This window comes from Prunus mume, linkage group LG7, assembly GCF_029339155.1.
Source record: "Prunus mume cultivar Tortuosa linkage group LG7, ASM2933915v1, whole genome shotgun sequence".
Lineage (NCBI taxonomy): Eukaryota > Viridiplantae > Streptophyta > Magnoliopsida > Rosales > Rosaceae > Prunus > Prunus mume.
In genome coordinates this window covers 3745806-3764270 of record NC_142704.1, presented here as the reverse complement: position 1 = coordinate 3764270, position 18465 = coordinate 3745806, and the positions used below count along the sequence as shown (strand labels likewise).

At 38.1% G+C, this 18465-nt stretch overlaps 4 protein-coding genes and 1 non-coding gene across 7 annotated transcripts; all 5 read right to left on the bottom strand.

Annotated features, from left to right (window-relative positions):
• Positions 1 to 116: 116 nt before the first annotated feature.
• On the bottom strand, positions 117 to 1661 carry LOC148915269 (uncharacterized). Of its 2 annotated transcripts, none has more exons than XM_089055649.1 (3): positions 1302 to 1661; positions 702 to 922; positions 117 to 319 (listed from the first exon to the last, which is right to left on the bottom strand). In XM_089055649.1, the coding sequence occupies exons 1-2, from the start codon at positions 1544 to 1546 to the stop codon at positions 709 to 711; spliced, it is 459 nt and encodes a 152-aa protein (XP_088911775.1). In that variant the 5' UTR covers positions 1547 to 1661; the 3' UTR covers positions 117 to 319; positions 702 to 708. The 2 variants fall into 2 exon arrangements, with proteins under 2 accessions (XP_088911775.1, XP_088911774.1); XM_089055648.1 differs by having other exon boundaries at positions 117 to 284.
• A 167-nt stretch (positions 1662 to 1828) lies between these two features.
• On the bottom strand, positions 1829 to 1900 carry TRNAQ-CUG (transfer RNA glutamine (anticodon CUG)). The gene has a single exon. It is a non-coding gene; the product is annotated as a tRNA-Gln (tRNA).
• A 2180-nt stretch (positions 1901 to 4080) lies between these two features.
• LOC103337756 (F-box protein SKIP8) lies at positions 4081 to 6694 on the bottom strand. Its single transcript, XM_008240926.3, has 3 exons — positions 5960 to 6694; positions 4936 to 5132; positions 4081 to 4542 (listed from the first exon to the last, which is right to left on the bottom strand). The coding sequence occupies exons 1-3, from the start codon at positions 6419 to 6421 to the stop codon at positions 4287 to 4289; spliced, it is 915 nt and encodes a 304-aa protein (XP_008239148.1). The 5' UTR covers positions 6422 to 6694; the 3' UTR covers positions 4081 to 4286.
• Positions 6695 to 7500: 806 nt separating this feature from the next.
• Positions 7501 to 11065, bottom strand: LOC103337754 (SUN domain-containing protein 5). Its single transcript, XM_008240925.3, has 4 exons — positions 10531 to 11065; positions 8266 to 9641; positions 8066 to 8151; positions 7501 to 7952 (listed from the first exon to the last, which is right to left on the bottom strand). Exons 1-4 carry the CDS (start codon positions 10787 to 10789, stop codon positions 7715 to 7717), a joined length of 1959 nt encoding a protein of 652 aa, XP_008239147.2. The 5' UTR covers positions 10790 to 11065; the 3' UTR covers positions 7501 to 7714.
• A 1511-nt stretch (positions 11066 to 12576) lies between these two features.
• LOC148915268 (putative inactive ATP-dependent zinc metalloprotease FTSHI 1, chloroplastic) lies at positions 12577 to 18408 on the bottom strand. Of its 2 annotated transcripts, none has more exons than XR_016121947.1 (15): positions 17558 to 18408; positions 17385 to 17469; positions 16479 to 16913; positions 16316 to 16369; positions 16148 to 16213; positions 15912 to 16007; positions 15702 to 15830; positions 15343 to 15395; positions 14961 to 15156; positions 14471 to 14585; positions 14128 to 14402; positions 13769 to 13852; positions 13589 to 13685; positions 13242 to 13491; positions 12577 to 13100 (listed from the first exon to the last, which is right to left on the bottom strand). XR_016121947.1 is itself a non-coding variant. In XM_089041327.1 (15 exons), exons 1-15 carry the CDS (start codon positions 18256 to 18258, stop codon positions 12906 to 12908), a joined length of 2847 nt encoding a protein of 948 aa, XP_088897453.1. In that variant the 5' UTR covers positions 18259 to 18408; the 3' UTR covers positions 12577 to 12905. The 2 variants fall into 2 exon arrangements, 1 of the variants encoding a protein (XP_088897453.1); XM_089041327.1 differs by having other exon boundaries at positions 13573 to 13685.
• Between the last annotated feature and the right edge of the window lie 57 nt (positions 18409 to 18465).

Below are 18465 nucleotides of genomic sequence, written 5' to 3'. Positions count from 1 at the left end.
CGTATAAAGTTTGTGTTGAACTCTTTGAACACCTTGCCTCTAGCTTGAGGTTAAGTGCTTTGTAGTGGTGGGAGTTTTGATGGTTTTCTGTATAGGAAAATATAACACACATCATCTATCTTTAGCTTCTTTTCAATTCAATGTGGTGAATATACCAGATGGTTTCACGTACAACTCTACAATTTGGGCACTGGCTCCACACTTTTCGTAAAACTACATGCCGTCAAAGCTCCACTCCTCGTGCAGTTATCTCTTCAGTATCCTTGGACCTCACTTATTCTTTGCTGCACTAACCAAGAATTTGAGAGAGTCAACAAATCTGGCACAAGAATTTAACCAAGTATAAGATCAGAGTTCATGTATGGCAGAAGAAATAAAATTTGGTAATAACCATTGATTACATAAGAAATGAATGAACTGTTTTAATCCAACTACATTCTAGTGATGCCATGATGGAAGAACCTCAGATACATTTGGTAATTCACTTATAGCAACCTCTGGCTCTCATCTTTTCGTACCGTTTGATTTTGGTTTTTCTTATTTAGGTTGCAGTGAGAGTTGTGAAACATTGAAGCAAACTTTTATTTGTTTTTCTCATCTTTTCTTACTGTTTTTGTTAAAGAGAAAGAAAAACAGGAAAAAAATGAAAAGAAACAGAAGAAAATCCAAACCCTGCGTTTTACAGGGAAATCAAAGCTTGCCTTGGTGCTAGTCTCCTCTTCCTCCCCTTCCAAAGGCAACCTCATCCAAGCTTTGTCCTTGCCGCCTATACCGGCCGCCTGATGCCAAAAATCCAGGACACGGCCTGTATGCCTTTATTGGCCACCAACCAAAGCCCGGAATTGTTGCAATTCCACCTTGAATCCTTCCCTCTCCATTGCATCCCTTCTCCACTTCCTCTCTCCCACAGGACTTACAACCACTGCATCAAAGTTGGTTCCAAGCAAAAACCACATATCATGATTTGTTCTTTTTTACATGATTAATCATCAAAATTCACAATCATAGAGGTAAGGCCCAAAAGATACAAAATTTGGAAAGAAACAAAAAATCCAAAAATCCAATCTATATCTCACACACACACCTGCATACCAAAGTCCACAACTTTGACTAATGAATGGATTTATGTGATAATTTGCATAGAAAACCAGAATTTGACTCGGATGATATCAATTTAAAAATAAATAAAGGGCAACAGGGGAAAGAAAAAGCATTTTACAAAAGATATAATTGACAGTGAATCCAAGTTCAAGCTGGTAGGTGTATGATAAATAAGGTGAATCATTTGGTGTAACGTTTACCTCAGGGGAAGCTCTTTGGTGGGTTCAGTGGCAGATTCTGATTGGGCAGCAAGTGAATCATCAGGTGGAGGAGAAGCAGGGCCTTGGCCTTCTACAACTGAAGCTGCACAGAGAAGAATGGCAGACTTTGAAGGGTTTGTTTTGAGAGTTGCTGAGCCATGCAACCAAGTCTTTGGGTTGGTGGAAGGAAACTGAGAGAGAGAGATGGGACGAGGTGCTTGCACCGAGAGAAGGGCTATTCCCATTCTCTCTCTCTTTGTCTGTCTCTGTGTTTGTTGTATGCCACTCTTTCCCCAGTAGAATGAGAGGACTGGATAATAAGCCACCTAACTTCCCCTCTTTGTTTTAATTTGTGAGGCTCAGGCTCATACTCAAGTAATAAACTGAGAAAAATATATGTTTTTGTTTCTTATGTGTACTTCATTATTTCTCCATTTATGTTTTCTTTTTTCTTGTTTTTGAAAGGGTACCTTTTATAACTTTCGAGCCTGATGCAGAAAAAAAAAAGCCTAAAAATTAAAAAGAGAAGGTTCCACCGAGACTTGAACTCGGGTTACTGGATTCAGAGTCCAATGTCCTAACCGCTAGACCATGGAACCTCAGATACTTATTCATCTCACCTCAATGCTTTTAAACCTAAATTAACGAAAGCTGCCATGTGTTCTCACAATCCGTTAAACAAAGTCCTAATCTACAATATAAATCTTACCCATTTTAAAAAGTTTTAAGAATAATGTTACACTTATCACATTTGTATACCACATTCTTATACCATCTTATGTGACAGTTGAGGTGGATAACCATATCAATTAAAATTATCTAATATATATATTTTTTTAATGATTTATTCTAGTATTTGTTTTACTAATTGTCTTAATTAAAATACACTTCGTTGATTTAATTGACATGACATATAATATGGACATGCCACATCATGTGGTATAGAAATGTGAGATAAAAATGTAGCAAGTGTAGCATTACTCAAAGACTATATTTGTTTAGCGTATAGAACTATCAGAAGTTGGTGGTGCCTCTCCGTTCTCAAGGTGCCTTTTCGTTCTCAGAAAGTATCTTGAATTCAGTCATTATACAATCTTGATTAAAAAAAAAAAGATTGTTTAAATTTCTTTATTCTTCAATCTTTTTCATTGTTTCTGTTTTTCAATTTTTTTCTTTTCTTCAAGATGGCTCTGGTAGAACCAAGTGTGAGCCGAACATTTGGTTCTTGGACTGTGAAATATGAATTCACTGGAAGCACTCTTGCGAATCAATGGGCTGGAGTAATCCATAAAGAAAATGGAACTAAGAACGACGTAATCTTTTTGAAGATTGAAGGGCAGAAGTTGCCGAAATCACTTCATCTATTTGTCATGAGCGGGTAGTTAGACCTCAACGCACATTACTTGCCACTCTGGAGGCCAGAGATGTGAGTATATATGCTACGATGCATTTATGTTCTCCCTTGAGAGATGGTTGGGTATGGTGTCCAGGGTAGAAATAATATATATGCTACGATGCATTTATGTTCTCCCTTGAGAGAAGGTTGGGTATGGTGTCCAGGGTAGAAATAAGAAGGAAAGGCGATACACTATCAGATTATTGGAGGGCCAAAATTAGGTAATTCTCAACTATTATTGTTTCTTTTTTCGAAAGAAAATAGTTATCCCAGTCTATGATTTATTCTTTTTCCAGGGACTTACTCACAGCAGTGGGGTATGTTCATTCGCGGGAGTTTATCACGACGTTGAATAAGGGTTCTTGCTACTTGTTGTCCCGTATTAAAATAATCAACTTCAAGGGTAAGCTGGCTGAGATCAATCAACATGAGCGATTAAAAGATGAAGGACTTAATTGACATGGGATCTCTGTTCGAGTTAATTAGGTCGCTTATTCTTCCTTCCACATGGAAAGAAAGATGCATTCATCAACTGTTTCAAATCAGTGAATTTAACGTGAGTTTCTTTTAAATGTTTTTGTTATGTAAACACATACAATTACATAACAAAAACATTTAAAAGAAACTCACGTTAAATTCACTGATTTGGAAACAGTTGATGAATGCATCTTTTTCTTTCCATGTGGAACCGGAAGGAATAAGCGACCTAATTAATAACTCGAACAGAGATCCCATGTCAATTAAGTCCTTCATCTTTTTAATCCGCTCATGTTGATTGATCTCAGCCAGCTTACCCTTGAAGTTGATTATTTTAATACGGGGACCAACAAAAACGTAGCAAGAACCCTTATTCAACTTCTCGTGATAAACTTCCCGCGAATGAACATACCCCACTGCTGTGAGTAAGTCCCTGGAAAAAGAATAAATCATAGACTAGGATAACTATTTTCTTTCGAAAAAAAGAAACAAAAATAGTAGAGAATGACCTGATTTCGGCCCTCCAATAATCCGATAGTGTATCGCCTTCTTATTTCTACCCTCTCCCCCCGAACACCATACCCAACCACCTCCAACCATCTCTCAAGGGAGAACATAAATGCATCGTAGCATATACACTGACATCTCTGGCCTCCAGAGTGGCAAGTAATGTGCGTTAAGGGTCGAACTACCCGCTCATTCTAATTCTGTTCAAAATCCAATTTTAGCCAGTTTGAACCACTTTTTCCTGCACAAACTTTTCCCCTCCATATTCTCTTTTCAAGAGACCGTACTTGAACTTTCAGCAACTTGGTTCCTTCAAGTATTCTCGAAACTCATTTTTATACCCAAGTAATTAATTTCGCAAATAATTTATCAACATTTATCACAATAACAATGAGAGGATGAGAAAAGAAACGGATAAACCTCTTGAATAGAAAACAACCAAAACTGAGGTTGGAAAAATTAACAGCATCTTGCAAGGAAAAATATAGTGAAAGTTAAAGCGACTTTGCTCCTGCAAAAGATACCACTATTCTTTTTTTCTTTTCTTTTTCTTTTTTTGAAACCAGTATCAAGTATATAATCGGTATCATCATATCTTCCTTTCCTTATTGCCCCTGCACAATCGGCTGTTCTACCTCTCCATTCATATCAGAGCTGTGATGATGCACCAGGTACCATCGCCCATTATGAAACTCAAAGACGTTGGTCACAATGAATGGCTTGGTATCGATTTCAAAATAAGTTTTCATGGTAACCCAAGCCATGTCTGTCAGAACCCGAGCACGCACATCCCGAATCTGAAAGTTGACCCCTTGCTCCCAATCAAACGCAAGTCGCCAACTCTGCATTACTGCATTATACCTGACCAGGAAGCAAAAATGACTTAGAACAATACGCACAGAACAACTGCCAATGCTTTTTAGAACAACATGCACAGCCTCATTCTTTCAATCCTCCAAATCCCAACTGAAAGGCATCGCATGAGCTGCGAGTGGCCATTTCATTGACCTTTTTCTCTAAATCTGAGTTTGAAAAACAGAAATTCACTCCCATTGAAAAAGGAAAAAAACATAAAGTCATGCATAGCTTCATTTTTCAGAATGGATACAAAAAGCATAATCAAAGGACTAGCAGTGATTTAAAGAAAAACCAAAAAACAACATTTTCACATCACGTGGATGAGGTTAACAGAAGAAAGCACTCGTGACAGAAGTGCAGTTACCATACAGTGTACACAAATAAGAGGCATCTTACCCTGAAAAGAGTTCTCCTGAGGCATGAACACACTTCACATAGTCTGCATTCAGCCATAAACGACTCATTTCTGCAAGTGACCTTTCTCTGATGAAGTTAAAGAATTCAGTATTGACATTCACAATCGCTCTTGTAGCAGCATAGTAAGCCTTCCACCCATTAACTGGTGTTATACCATCCTGTTCCAATGTGAAGTCCTAGAAGAGAATTTGAAAAACCCAAAACAAAATATTCTTAGGACCCATTTGATGGGTGAAAACAAAGAACTGACATGCATTAGGACTTCAAAGATGGATAAATTTCTGTTTTCAAAATTAAATTAAACATACATCCCAACAAGAAATCTCTCAATAACTTTCAAATAATTAAATCTTGCTTATGGTTTCAGGCGGCAAAATACAGAGACATTCAGTCACGTACTTCTCTAATTAAAGAGACATAAAAAAAGTAATATTTGTAACAATATTGCAACTAAGATCATACAGAATTTTTTGGTTCTAAGATCAGATACAAATTGGCTGCACATTAAACCAAGATAAAAGAAACAAAGATTAATTTTTTTAATATATATTTCATCATTTAATTGAAGGAAAACTTCATGCAGCTAAAATTTGAGAATAAATCCAATGCAGTTAAAACAAGTTCTTCTTTTTCATCTCTCAGGCACCCAAAATGTGCCATAAGTAAACACACAATAGCCTAATCTCATCCCACATGTTTCACATCCCAACTCACAAATGTAGCAAAGTAACATGCAATATCCTAATCTCGCCCCACACGACAAGCCACACCCAAAGTTCCAATACTATAAACAACAACAACAACAACAACAAAGCACACAATCCCAACCAATTTCCGATTAACTTACATGCACAAAGGGTCCAAATTTTCCTACATTTTCTCTACAACCAAACACACCATCCCTTCAATTGGAAACCACCTCGCCTTCAAATCAAAATTCAACAAAGACCAACATACAAATACTTCAAATACAAGAAGTTCGATAAATAAACCAGTAACATACCTTATGATAAAGCGCTTTCCACGCATTATCATCATTCGCGGCCTTTCGCATGAGCGAATTAGTCATCGAAAGCCTACAGAGGCTCGGATAGTCCAAGTAGCTAAGCGCGTGCGTCGTAATCTCCGGAACAAGCTGCTCCATCATCGACGCGCCCGTTTGCCGCTCCGTAATCACCGTCGCCGTCTTTTCCGTCACGTCTGGACCGGTCCCGCCGTTCAAGTGCGGCGCTCTCAGCGGCTCCGAATCGGAGCCGGAGACGACGTCGTTACAGTTGCAAGCACAGCAAGCTCGCAGCTTTTCGTTTTTATTCGACGTCGACAGGTCGGTAGCCGAGCCGCCTGATTTGGGTTTGAAAGGGAGTGATCGGACGGCGAGGAGAGCGAGGAAGAAGGAGAGAAAAGTGAATACGAGGGCTACGAAGAAGGTTTGGGGAGATGAGAGACTGAAGGCAATGCTCTCCATTCATAAGACATGAAAGCTTTGCAGAACATGAAAACCCTAAATATCTGGTGCGGCAGAGTCCACGATAAGGCTATATTGTGTGTGTGGCGGAGAGCGAAATTGCGCCGTTTCGTCTCGGCGTGGTTTGCTGTGGTGGGGTTGTTTGGAAAACCCTAATGCGGAGATTGAATTTTACAGAAGTGTCAGGCTTTCTCAGGAGATAAGTAGAGAGAGAGAGGGAGGGTGGTTGTGAGCTGTGACTCGTGAGTCGTAACGGACTGAGGTCCGAGAATCAACTCGAACCGTGTGTGCCGGGTCAATATTAAATAATAATATTAATTAATTAATGAGCGATTATTCTTTACATAAATTTCTTGGGGGATGTTTTCGTAATTTCAACTTCCTTTTTTTACTATTAAATCAATTTTTGTCATTCAAATTTTAATTAATGTATTTTTTAAAAATTATCATTCGTTTCCATATAAAATGTTGTCACTAGAGTGAATAGTCTTGAATGGAAATTGGGTACTCAATTTTGCCAAGTCAATGGAGTGAATTGGAGGGTGCTTTGCCTTTATAGAGTATGGTTTAATAAATGGTTAACTATTTACAAATTAAATGGATTCTTTTATATATATAAGCGTTAGTCTAACTTACTATTTGTCAAAGTTACAGAAGGAGAGTGGGGTTTTCTCACTCGGAGTGCTATGACAGTATCTAAGACTATTGATCTATAAATCAATGCTTTTTTTCCAATGAACCAGGCTTCATTATTCTAACTTACGATAAAGAGAATTGACTCAAGCGTGTAAGGAATGACACGCTGCCCTAACTCCTATCTGCCAAATAAAATGGAGTTCAGTGAAGGAAATAGTTATACAAGTTTAACATCATTTCAGTGCAGACTGTGCAGTGCATTTTAGACTTTTCGTCATTTTGGTCGAGTTAAGAAGTTTCATCGTACAGAGCAGAATAAAAGAATAATAGAAAAAGATTCGATTACAACGACACCAGATCATGGACCGTTGGACCAATGGGACCTTATATAGACTGCTGGCCTAGAAAGTCAGCGAAGACAAGTTGGGCCTTGAGGCATCAAATTTTGCAAATTCGGCTGCAAGGAGCCTAAGATTGCTGATTATTTTCTTATTGTTTGTAATGATGTAGCTCAGAAAAAAAAGAAAACGGAAATAAAAAGACAACCAACCTTTTTTTTAATTTTTCTTTCTACAACACCGTTCTCTTCTTTTTATACGGAAGATCTAATGACTAAGGAGCCAAAAACCTATGGCACTACAAGAAAGAGGAGAAAGACTAACTACAGATCAAAGTAATGAATATTGTCATACTGCTACTAACAATCATCAAAACCCAACCTCTACTTTTCCTGCATGCATTCTCAGGCTGAGAGGAGGCTCTGAAAAATGTCAAAACTTGCAATGAAACTAGTTTGAGAATGGCAAAGCACAAAAAGAAAAGACTAACGGCTAGAACAGCAAGCTCTTTACTTTCCAGGCTCGCTTGATCTTTCCTAACATTTTCAAAATCCAATCTGCAGTAACAAAGATTCATGTCAGTGAGTCAAAGAGACTGATATGAAGCAAAATTTAGTGCATTAAAAAAATTGTGCAGAACTGTAGTAATATGTTGAGACATATTTCTAACCTTAACATGTTGTTTTCCCTGGCCAATGCATTCACTTGAGATGAGACAACAGCTTTCCATGATTCGAGGTCAGTAAATTCTTTTTCCTGGAGAATCGAAGGATGCCAAACAATTAGGCGGATAAAGCTTCCTTTCCCAAAACTATATGCATATACATTACAAATTGAAAAGACATTCAAGAAGAAAAAACCATGCAGTACCATATTTTCCTTCCATTGCATAAGATCTTTAATCTCCGTTTTGGTTTTGTCCAAAAGCAATGATAATCTTAATAGCTCTTTACCAACCTCCGGCAAGATATCCCCTTGTCTTCGATTTAATTCTTTGATATATTCCTCCAGCACAGATAAGTTCAGCTCAAGTGACCTCACCTTTTGCATCAAAATCTTCAGAACAGAATCACCAGGAATTCTTCCATTTGGCTGCTGTCTTACCTTCATAACAGGTTCTGGAATTTTGTTCGTTGTTGCTGGAATCTTGTTCGTAGTTACGGGATTTTTGGTAACGTCTAAATTTACTTTTTGTGTATCTTCAATGTTTTCGATCCCTACACCAGCCGTTCGCACCCCATTTTGACCTTCACCACTTGTCCTCTGGTCAGTTGAACCAACCTCTTCTTTTGTAGAAGATATTACAGTTGCATTAGGCTCTGCCAATTTATTGGCCGCAGATTCTGCAGACGCCACAATCAGATCTTCAAGCATTCGCTCAATTGCATTAATACCATACACCTCTAGAACACTCAGTGTGCAGTAAAACTCTGATCCATAGTGACTTAGCAAATCCAACTTCAAGTATCTTACCCATTTGGGTTCTGGCAGCTTAAAGGTTTGAGCATGCTTGACATTAGCAGCAACAAAGTTTCCCAATGGGGACCATGCGTCTGCTGGATAGCTTAAACTACCTGACAATTCAAATTCCTTGAAATTAGAAGAGTAATGCTCAAAGTTTGCAATTTTGACAGCATCTACCAGAGTCTCTTCTGCAAGTTCAACGATAACAAACTTCCCCCCTACAGAACAAGGGTTTCTCAGGTACTTATCGTGATCCTTGCCCAATATGTTGCTTGCTCCTTTTGCTTCCTTATTGTGAGCCACCACTTTTGCACCCTTGGACGCAGAGGCATAGTTGTACTCCGTTCCATCAGGTTCAAGCCCATGGGGAATGTTAACGAGCTGACTAGGCACATCCTGACCTTTTTCTTGCTTTGTTATGTTTCGAAATTCATCAAAATTGAGATAGGTGGAATGAGAAGTTCTACCATTCAGATATTGCCCTGAATGATTTGTGTTCTGCTCTTCTTGTGCTTGATGTACTTCACAAACCAAATCACCATAACCTAAAACACTCCAAACTAATTTTTCTAACCTATTTGTCTCTGGAAGTGAGTACTTGGAAATTGCATAGTTGTGAGATACATCAGAATCATTATGGCTTTTAGACGAACCAAAATCTAATAGCATTCCATTAGTCTGCCTTCTGTTTCCGTTTTCTACAAATGAGCATGCATGATCACCGTGCTCACCATTGTGAACACTAGGACAATGTGTAGTTCTGTTATCAGGAGCTGAATTCCCTGAAGATATAGGCTCAAGTTAAACAAATTATGCATCAAATTTATAGACAAGGATAAAAGTTAAAATGCCACCTAAATAGCTTATCCTAAAATCATGAATCTGGAAATAGAAGAATGGTGATTCCATAAGAAAGCTCTCTAAATTCCAGCTAGAAGATAAGATTTGGTAAATCAGACACATTTTCATTCATCACCAAGAATGTAAGGGGACCAGTAGAAGAGATTTTCCCAACAGTTCATATCAACTAAGGAAGCAATTGACAAACCATGGCAGAACAGCATAGGAAAAAATCAATATATCTAAAAGAAAAAGGCCAGAAAACCCTAATTGGGAATTACACAGTCTAGTTTCTAAAGATTTTAACATTTTTAAGAAAAAACCAAAACCACTAAAAAAAAGAAATAGTGAATAAGAAACGAAGGCCTCTTCATGCTACAGAAAATTGTTGAAACAAAAAAGAAATTAGGATCTTCTAACACTATCATACCCAAAGAGAAAATTCACCTCTTCAATTCATTCACATGTAACTTGACTATGCTATGATAGAAAAGTCTAAAGCCACTAATTGGATAGTTATTCTCTAAGAAACTTATTAGGGGAACATTACAGGCTTCAGCTTTCTTTCTACGCTTCAACTTATTTGTGAAATATTGATACAAAATGCAGATTGAGGAAATGGGTTTGCTAGAAATACAAAAATGAAAATTGGGTGTTAAGGAATTAGATGAAAGTGGGAGAAAGTAGAGCCAAAACTACAAAAACAAGATACAAAATTTACTAAGAATCCAAATCCAAAAACCAAATAAATAAAAGTTCAGAATCAGAATAAGAAACAGAAGCCAAAGCAAAGAAAAATGGAACATGAATCATAAATGGAAAAGATGATACCTCCATTCCCATGGCCAAGACCAAGTTTAGAGTAGAACAGGAAGACAAGGCACCAAAGTGAGAAGATCAAAGACACAGATAATTCATAGAAGCTCTTGCTCTTATTGGTGCTGTAGTTGTTCTTCTTGTTTTTGTTCTTGCAGCTGTCATTGTTTTTCTGAAAATTGCAGCTTTCATTGTGTTTCTGAAAATTGAAGGTCTCATTGGTGTCTTTGCTTTGGCTTTTGATATATAAGGAGCCATTCCGAGGCTTCTTCATCTCTCATCTGTGCAGGAAGAGCCGTTGAGTTGAAGGGTTTTGCTGGGTCTTTCTGTTGCATCAAAAAGCATAGCGACAGAGGGAGGAGGGGGAGAGAAAATGTGGTCTTTCCTCAGAAGTTTTTTTTTGGGCAAAGAGATCTTCCAACTTCTGAGAAAATGTGGTCTTTCCTCAGAAGTTGGAATCACGAAAAGTCCTTGTCTGCTTTTTGTGGCTACATTATTCCCATTCGTGCGGGAACTGCTCTTCGCCGTTGAATTGAACGGCGCATAAGTCGGTTTTAGAGCAAGTTTAAGTTGAACTTTTTAACCCGTATCTTACGAACGGCTTAATTTGGTGTGTCAAGTTTCAACGGCCACTTCCAATGCCACTAAGCCCACCTCCAGCACAAGCCCAAACTCGGGCAAATGGGAGCCCCAGGCCACAAACTCTCCCCCAGCGCGCAAGCCAGCCCGGGCAAGCCCACAGGCAAAAATTGACTGGGCTGTTGCCCCAAGACTGCTGACGTCACCACTGACCCACTAGCCCACAGACACCAACGGCTACGAGTCACGTGGCTTACCCTAGAGCCTCTGATTTAAAAAAAAAAAAAAAAATCACAAAATTCTGAAAATTTTTCTACAAATACCTACTAATATTATTCACATTCCACACCAAATCTTCATACAAATTCATCTTTTTCCACACCAAATTTTCTACTATAAAATTTCATTTGTACAAAAATACAAATGGCCAAACGTTCAAAGAGGTCAAAATCTTGGCGACGAGGTAAAAAAAATTTAATTGCCATTTTATTCAATTTAATGTCTTTTTTTATTTATATATTTCTTGCATTTCCAATTTCATTTTTTTAATAGATTATTCAAGACAAAAAAGAAGAGAGGAAAACCATTACACATGGCTCCTCAAGTGAATAATGCCTGCAGTCGGTTCCAGTGGTGCGTTCCGTGTATGAAATAATGGCACTATTACGTCCTCTGAAGGAAAATACTCCACCACGTCGTGATCCAGTGGAACCGCCTCCGCCAATGATCGACTCGTCCTTTGTTCTAGATTGTGTCAGACTATGAGGACCGAGAGTATTTCAATTGTATGATGAGTGAGTAGGTATTTCAATTATATGATGAGTGAGATGTGAATTTTATAATAAATATAGACATATAACAACCGAAAATCTTATCCGAAAATTTAATTTGAAAATTTTATCCAAAAATGTTATCTAAATGTTTAGGTGAAAATTTTAAAACAAATTGTGACACGTGGCAACCGAAAATCTTATTCGAAAAGCTTATAAAAAATAATGGTTTAAGTGAAAAAAATAGAAAATAAATTAAAGTGAATGGTGTTTGCTATTGCCCTTGCCTTTTAGGGTGGAAAGGCAAGTCTGCCACTATTCACGTGAATATAACAAACCTTGCGCTTGCATTTGCCTTACCCTTGCCCTTTAGGATGGAGGTGCTCTAAGAGCTTGAAAACTAAAATGTTCAAAGACACCAATGTTGGAAGGGAGCTCCAGTTTGAATCTCCTAGTCTCCGATTGATTAATTAAAAACTGCCAAATTTGTTCTAGTAAATTAAAATTTGAATAAATGAGTCATTGCCAAGTCATAATAAGCAAAAGTTCATAAACAAATTTAGTGAGCATAACAGTACTCCATATTTTAGACACCGTGCCTAACTTGAATGTAGTTTTGGAAATTTTGTGACACAAGATTTCACATATAATGTTCATTAGGTTTAAAATTAGATGATTGTATCCAGCTATTGGAGTTATGATCTCATTGATGTTTAAATGAAAAAAGTGCAGATGAATTTGGAATTCTTAATCCTTTACATTCCTGGCTTTTTCTAATAACTACAGCTGAGCTACATCTATCAAACACAAGAATAAAACAAATTAACAAAAATAAAAAGCCCAATAAAAAGGAAAAATGGGCTTGCTTTGAATTACAAAAGATAGATTACACCTTCTGGGTAGCACACAACAAAACTACACGATACAATCTCATTCATGCTCTTCACGCTCTTGCTGGCAATGAAGCTTCCAATGCAGTCCCCATGCATGCACGGTACAAAAAGAACACGGAGAGGCCCCATGTATGGGATCTTTCATTAATCATAGGGTTTCTCCTTTGGATTGTGTTAGAAGGGCATACTCTAACTCACGTTCCTGTTCCTGTTCCTGTTTGATGAACTTAAGGCTGCCAGGATTTTCTTCCTCAAAAAGAAGCTTTAAGGGTGTCTGTGGAGGGTACTTGTTCAAGATAAAATCGATTTCTTCGCCGCTAATTTCCTTGCGTTCAAGAAGAACCTGAAATGAAAGTCAAAGAAGCCCGCAAGCCATTACACCGCTTAAAACCTCATAAGATATTCAAGAAATTCAATCATATGCACTTGAAGGATAAACATCTGTAACACTTCCAAGATGCAAATTTGCATGCAGACCAATTACCTTCACAGTTTTAAGCAAGGCTGCATGGTGCCTTTTAAGCAAAGAAAGTGTTTTGTCATACATATTATGTATCAGCTCTTCAGTCCTTTTCGCAACCTCATCGTCTAAATTGAAGTTCACTGGTGGTTCAATTAGGTCATAGTCGTGGTACAGTGATCCCTCAAAGTCCAGCCGAGGGCCTACAAATTGAACTTTCTTCCTCCAAGGTGGTGGCTCTCCGTGTATGACCATTGGATTCTCCAAATTCCAACTGTAAGGAGTGAACAATCAGTTCATTACAACATCACATAAAGCAGGGAGTTAGAAAAACAGTAGTGAATAAGGGCCTAACATGGTTAAAATTTTACGAGCAAGCCAAGATGCATCAGCAAGGTAGTCAACTGAAGCCCTTGATGTGTCCCGTCCATATATGACCTCTTCAGCGGCCCTCCCTCCAAGTAAAACCTGCATGGGGAAGGAGAAAAAAAAATCCAAATTAATGAATAGGATGCAGTTAAAAGGAAACCATAAACAATAAAAAAGCTAACCTGAAGGCGATGTAGCAATTGTGGCCGGCGCTCAAACATGTATGATTCATCATCAAGTCGATGAAATACAACTTGCGATAATGTCTGAACAAATCACTCCATAAGTAACAAGTGATAGGAAAGATGACCCCAGAGTCAAATACTATTATTATAGTTATATCAAATTAGTCATTACGTGCAAATGAACAGTGAAATTAATTTAAAAAGACAAGTTTTAAGTAAAATTAATTTTTCATCTTTTAAGTATGTAATGAACCACACAACTTTTAATCCATCAGAAAGTGTTGAAAACATATAAGAGCAACAACTTACAAATCAGCCTATGGACAAAAAAGAAGATAAAGAAGCAGAAGGGGCACCTGACCACGAGGGATGATTGAGATACGATCACAGCATTCAACTTCTGCATTCTCATATTGCCTAAGCAGATGAGAAGTTATTGCAACTCCAACTTCAGTAGTGGATCGACGACATTGTCCCTGATGACCTAACTCTATTCCAACCCGTTTTGGTCCTACAGTAAGTCTATCAACTGCATCATCCAAGTCCGACTGACGAATTGACTCATGCCCCTTCCTCACTGCTACAAGTGCAGCCTCTTGGACCAGCTGAGCCAACTTTGCTCCCGTCCATCCTAATAATTATCAAATGTTTAGTCATCCAAATACCAAATTATATGGAACAGCAAAGACGGATGCATACCAGGTAAGTTCTGTGCATAGCTGGACAAATCAACAGACTCTGACATTTTCACTTTGCTTGCGTGGATTTTCAAAATATCCAATCTCCCCTTTGCAGCAGGAGGACGAATTTTTATCTACATGATAAAACCCAAATAACAATAAAGCCAGTAAATTTCATTGATTCATTCAACAGAGCTAACCTATACAATTTATGGATAAAGCAGAAAACAGACATTTGGATATGCAATTAATTTATATCCACTAGTTATTAAAAAGTCGCTAAATTATCCAATAGAGAATCATCCAGCAGGACAATTCCAACCAACAATTGGAAAATAGTTTAATGGCTCATTTAGGATCACATAAAGATGTATGATGTCTGATTAAAAAAAGAAGGTATGATGTGACTGATGATATGTCAATCTTAAACCAAAGAGTTAAAAGTCCCTGAACTAACAGAGTGGACTAGTTCTAACTTCTAACAGTCTTTTACTCAGAAAGAAACAAACCTTGCGATCAAAACGACCTGGTCGGAGAAGTGCAGGGTCTAACAAATCCCTGCGATTTGTAGCAGCTAAAAATATAACACCTTTACCAGTATCAAACCCATCAAGCTCTATTAAGAGCTGGTTCAGTGTAGTTTCCCTCTCTTGAGTGGCTGCATTATACAGGTGGTCGGAAGATTCCTTAAAAATCCCTTGACGCCTGATCATACAATAACAAACATGTAGTACTAGTATGAGCATCCAATTAAAAATTATGGACTAGACACTTTTCAGTCAGCAGCTTGCACAATGATGACATGTCATGAAGCTATGTTGCTCACAAAATTTTAAAACCACAAACGATAGCACGCAATTCATTAAAATCCACCAAGAGAAATGTGCATACCTCGTAGCCAATGCATCAATTTCATCAATGAAAATAACTGATGGTTTGTTTACCTGCACCGAAAAAAAAGATCATAATGTAGCAATCTCAACAGGACTTCAAGAAAGCAAAAATTCCATGCATTAATTGATGAAGAAACTCTACACTAAGAACCACTTATTAAAAGGGAAGTATACTTTATATAAAATTACTGATAAAGGAGAATGACTTGCTTGTTGTTCCCACTTCTCACTTCTGGGTGACAAAGTGGGATAATATCGGGAGAACCAATGTTGTTAGCCACACAGTTCTATGCATTAAATATGGACGAGTGCAATCACAATTTACAGAATTCAACTACAAATGGGAAGTATAATCACCTTGGCTCTTTTGAATAGATCCCTAATACGAGCAGAACCAACACCAACTAAAACTTCAACAAATTCAGATCCAGCCATTTGGTAAAATGGAACACCAGCTTCACCCGCTATGGCCTTAGCAACCAGGGTCTAGAAACAGGCAAGTAAACTGAAAAATTACTACGGGCTAATTTCATGTGCACATATTGAAGATTAGGACAAATAACAAACCTTGCCGCATCCAGGTGGGCCCTCTAAAAGAACCCCATGCGGAGGCTTTATTCCCATTTTATCAAACAGTTCTGGGTTCTTCAAGTACCTCACCAACTAATCAGCAGAATATCAAAGATATCAATAAGTTATCATTAATTTCAAATTTACAAACAAGAGTTATAGTTATGTTAAGACTGGGGGACAAATTGCAATACACAAGCAATTGATTCTCAACGATTAGTGAAAACGAATACCTCCTGGAGTTCCTCTACTGCTTCATCAATCCCTGCCACGTCACTAAACTTAACTCCAGTTGACCCCTGAACACATACATGTCAATACAATATTGAATTCTAAGAACCTCATGAAGAACTTCAGCATGCTAAGAAAGTTACACAAATGAATAACTCTTAGAAACTAACATCAACACGAGCTTCTGCTTTAGACCGTGAAAAATCAATCCCTTGCCACAGATCCTGCAAATATTAAGTGCAACTCATGGCGATCAGATCCATGGCATAAATAAGGCAAGGCATTAATGCAAGAAGAATAAGGAAAGAAACTGTAGAAATGACGCAGCATTACCCACTTCCTGAAGTTCTTAGGTCGTCTAGAGAGTGTGAAACGGACGAGAAGGACCATGGTCAAAAGGACAATTGTAATTGGTTTTAACATCTCAATGCTGGAAGATACACCACCAAAAGTGTAAAAATCAGAAAATTTAGAGAAAATGCCTCCGTCACTGAAGAAGTCAACAAGATTATCCCATACTCTCTCTAAAATTCCAAAGATGAGACCAAGAAAAAGTCTAATAAATGGTTTGACTATAGGCCATACGACATATACAGTCGACACAAAAACGAAACTGGTAACAGCAAATACTGCAGAAGCCAGGAACCCTCCAACAACAACTGCAGCAGCAGCCATTACAGCTGTTACCATTCCAAGCTCTACCATCATTCTGCTAGATATGGAAGATGCCACCGGATGAGGGTAACGTGGTAATTTTCCAACCAAAGACTGCAACAGAGGAATCAAACAGTAAGGAAAATATCAATTTTCTGTCGGAATAAAAGGAAAATCTTGACTCCTTAAACATTTGGTTCCAATTATATGCATCAATACAATGCATTGTTTTCTATGACCCAAACCTCATGTCTGGAACATATACAAGAAGAGATAGCTGCAAAAATTTAAGTTTGAGAAAATAGAAGCTAATTCTTGAACCAGAGTATGTCCATACAGCTAAAGGTTTTCTATCATTGATAATAGAATTTATAAAGGAAGGTCAATACAGCCATGCTCACTTTCTAAGCGCTTAAACCAGAACCTCCAACTGAATGGGAGTACAATAGAAACACTCTAATTTCACACCATGAAAACTAGTGCCACAAGACAATTCACAATAACTTTTGCCTCTCTTAAAACCAATTTCTATTTGATTCACAAGTTATAATTAACTAAGCTCAAAAGTGTTCAAAGATTGATCACCGTAGTATGCCCCTCTATTACATATCTCGGGCCCGTATACTCCTCCAGAAGAGCCTGAGCTTCACCCTCATCCAGCCTCATTGCCCTAAAAATTGCAAACAATATCACTGAACTGCCAAAACATCCACAAAAGCAAAACTCTTTAAGTAATTAAATGTTTTTTTCATTTTTACCATTTGGTTCTATGCAAGCTCTTCTGGCCTGGAATCTCCTTCAAATCGACAATGAAATCAGTGAACCCATAAGAAGTCCCTGTCGCTTCCTTAAAAGTCAACAACTTAACCTTATCACTCTTCAAAGCTTTCTGAAAATCCTCAAAGCTCATTGTGGGCAATTCCTCCAAACTCCTCTCAAATTCCTCTTCCTCCGGCAACTCAGTCCCAAAAATCTGCTCTGGCACATAGAGCTTTCCTTTATACTCCCTCAAAATGTCCTTTAAATAAACAGATTCATCCCTCACTTGACTATCATTTTGACCCTCAGTCCTCTCTTTCTTCGGTTCTACCTTCGAAAATTTCAATCTCTTAGCCCAGAGTTCAATAAAACCCACATTGGAATTCTTGCCCAAACTCTCTTTTTCTTTCGAAGTGTAAAACTTGTCACCAACTAAGTACCTGGGTTCAATCTGGCTTGGGTTCTCCTTCAAGACCCTGGTCACAAAATCGTCTTGGGGGGCTTTGCTAGTGTCACCCGACCGTGACGAGGGCCCCGAATACGACTGGCAAAGGAAGGTGAGTGTCCGGTGAGGGAAAGGTGGCTGTGGTTGAATTTTTCGAATCAAATTGAAACGCTTTGAGTGATTTGGGGATTTGAAGTGGGTGTGGGGTTTGGGAATGTAAAGCCTGGGTGAATTGAGAATGTCCATTGAAGTCATTGCTGGAGACGATAAAGAAGGTTGAACAAATGGTGGGATTAGAAAGGAATGTGGATATTTGTGCTCATTTCTGGGGGGTTTATCTCTTTTAGGGTTTATGATTTTTCATTTTGCCTCTGCAATTGTATTGCATGAATTTGAGTTGGAAGTTTGAAACTTTGAGTTCTGTTACGGTATTATCAGAGACCCAGGTTTTTTTTTTTTGGG

Excerpts from the sequence above, each read along its gene's own strand:
- LOC148915269 (XM_089055649.1), bottom strand. The coding sequence starts at position 1,546 with ATGGGAATAGCCCTTCTCTCGGTGCAAGCACCTCGTCCCATCTCTCTC. Across the intron at positions 923-1,301 it reads ACCAAAGAGCTTCCCCTGAG|TGGTTGTAAGTCCTGTGGGA; the intron begins GTAAACGTTACA and ends ACTTTGATGCAG.
- LOC103337756 (XM_008240926.3), bottom strand. The coding sequence starts at position 6,421 with ATGGAGAGCATTGCCTTCAGTCTCTCATCTCCCCAAACCTTCTTCGTA. Across the intron at positions 5,133-5,959 it reads GGAAAGCGCTTTATCATAAG|GACTTCACATTGGAACAGGA; the intron begins GTATGTTACTGG and ends ATTCTCTTCTAG. Across the intron at positions 4,543-4,935 it reads TCAGGAGAACTCTTTTCAGG|GTATAATGCAGTAATGCAGA; the intron begins GTAAGATGCCTC and ends CTTCCTGGTCAG.
- LOC103337754 (XM_008240925.3), bottom strand. The coding sequence starts at position 10,789 with ATGAAGAAGCCTCGGAATGGCTCCTTATATATCAAAAGCCAAAGCAAA. Across the intron at positions 9,642-10,530 it reads TCTTGGCCATGGGAATGGAG|GGAATTCAGCTCCTGATAAC; the intron begins GTATCATCTTTT and ends CTATATCTTCAG. Across the intron at positions 8,152-8,265 it reads TGCAATGGAAGGAAAATATG|GAAAAAGAATTTACTGACCT; the intron begins GTACTGCATGGT and ends TCGATTCTCCAG.
- LOC148915268 (XM_089041327.1), bottom strand. The coding sequence starts at position 18,258 with ATGACTTCAATGGACATTCTCAATTCACCCAGGCTTTACATTCCCAAA. Across the intron at positions 15,396-15,701 it reads ATCTATTCAAAAGAGCCAAG|GTAAACAAACCATCAGTTAT; the intron begins GTGATTATACTT and ends TTTTCGGTGCAG. Across the intron at positions 13,492-13,572 it reads GCTCGTAAAATTTTAACCAT|TTGGAATTTGGAGAATCCAA; the intron begins GTTAGGCCCTTA and ends CACTCCTTACAG.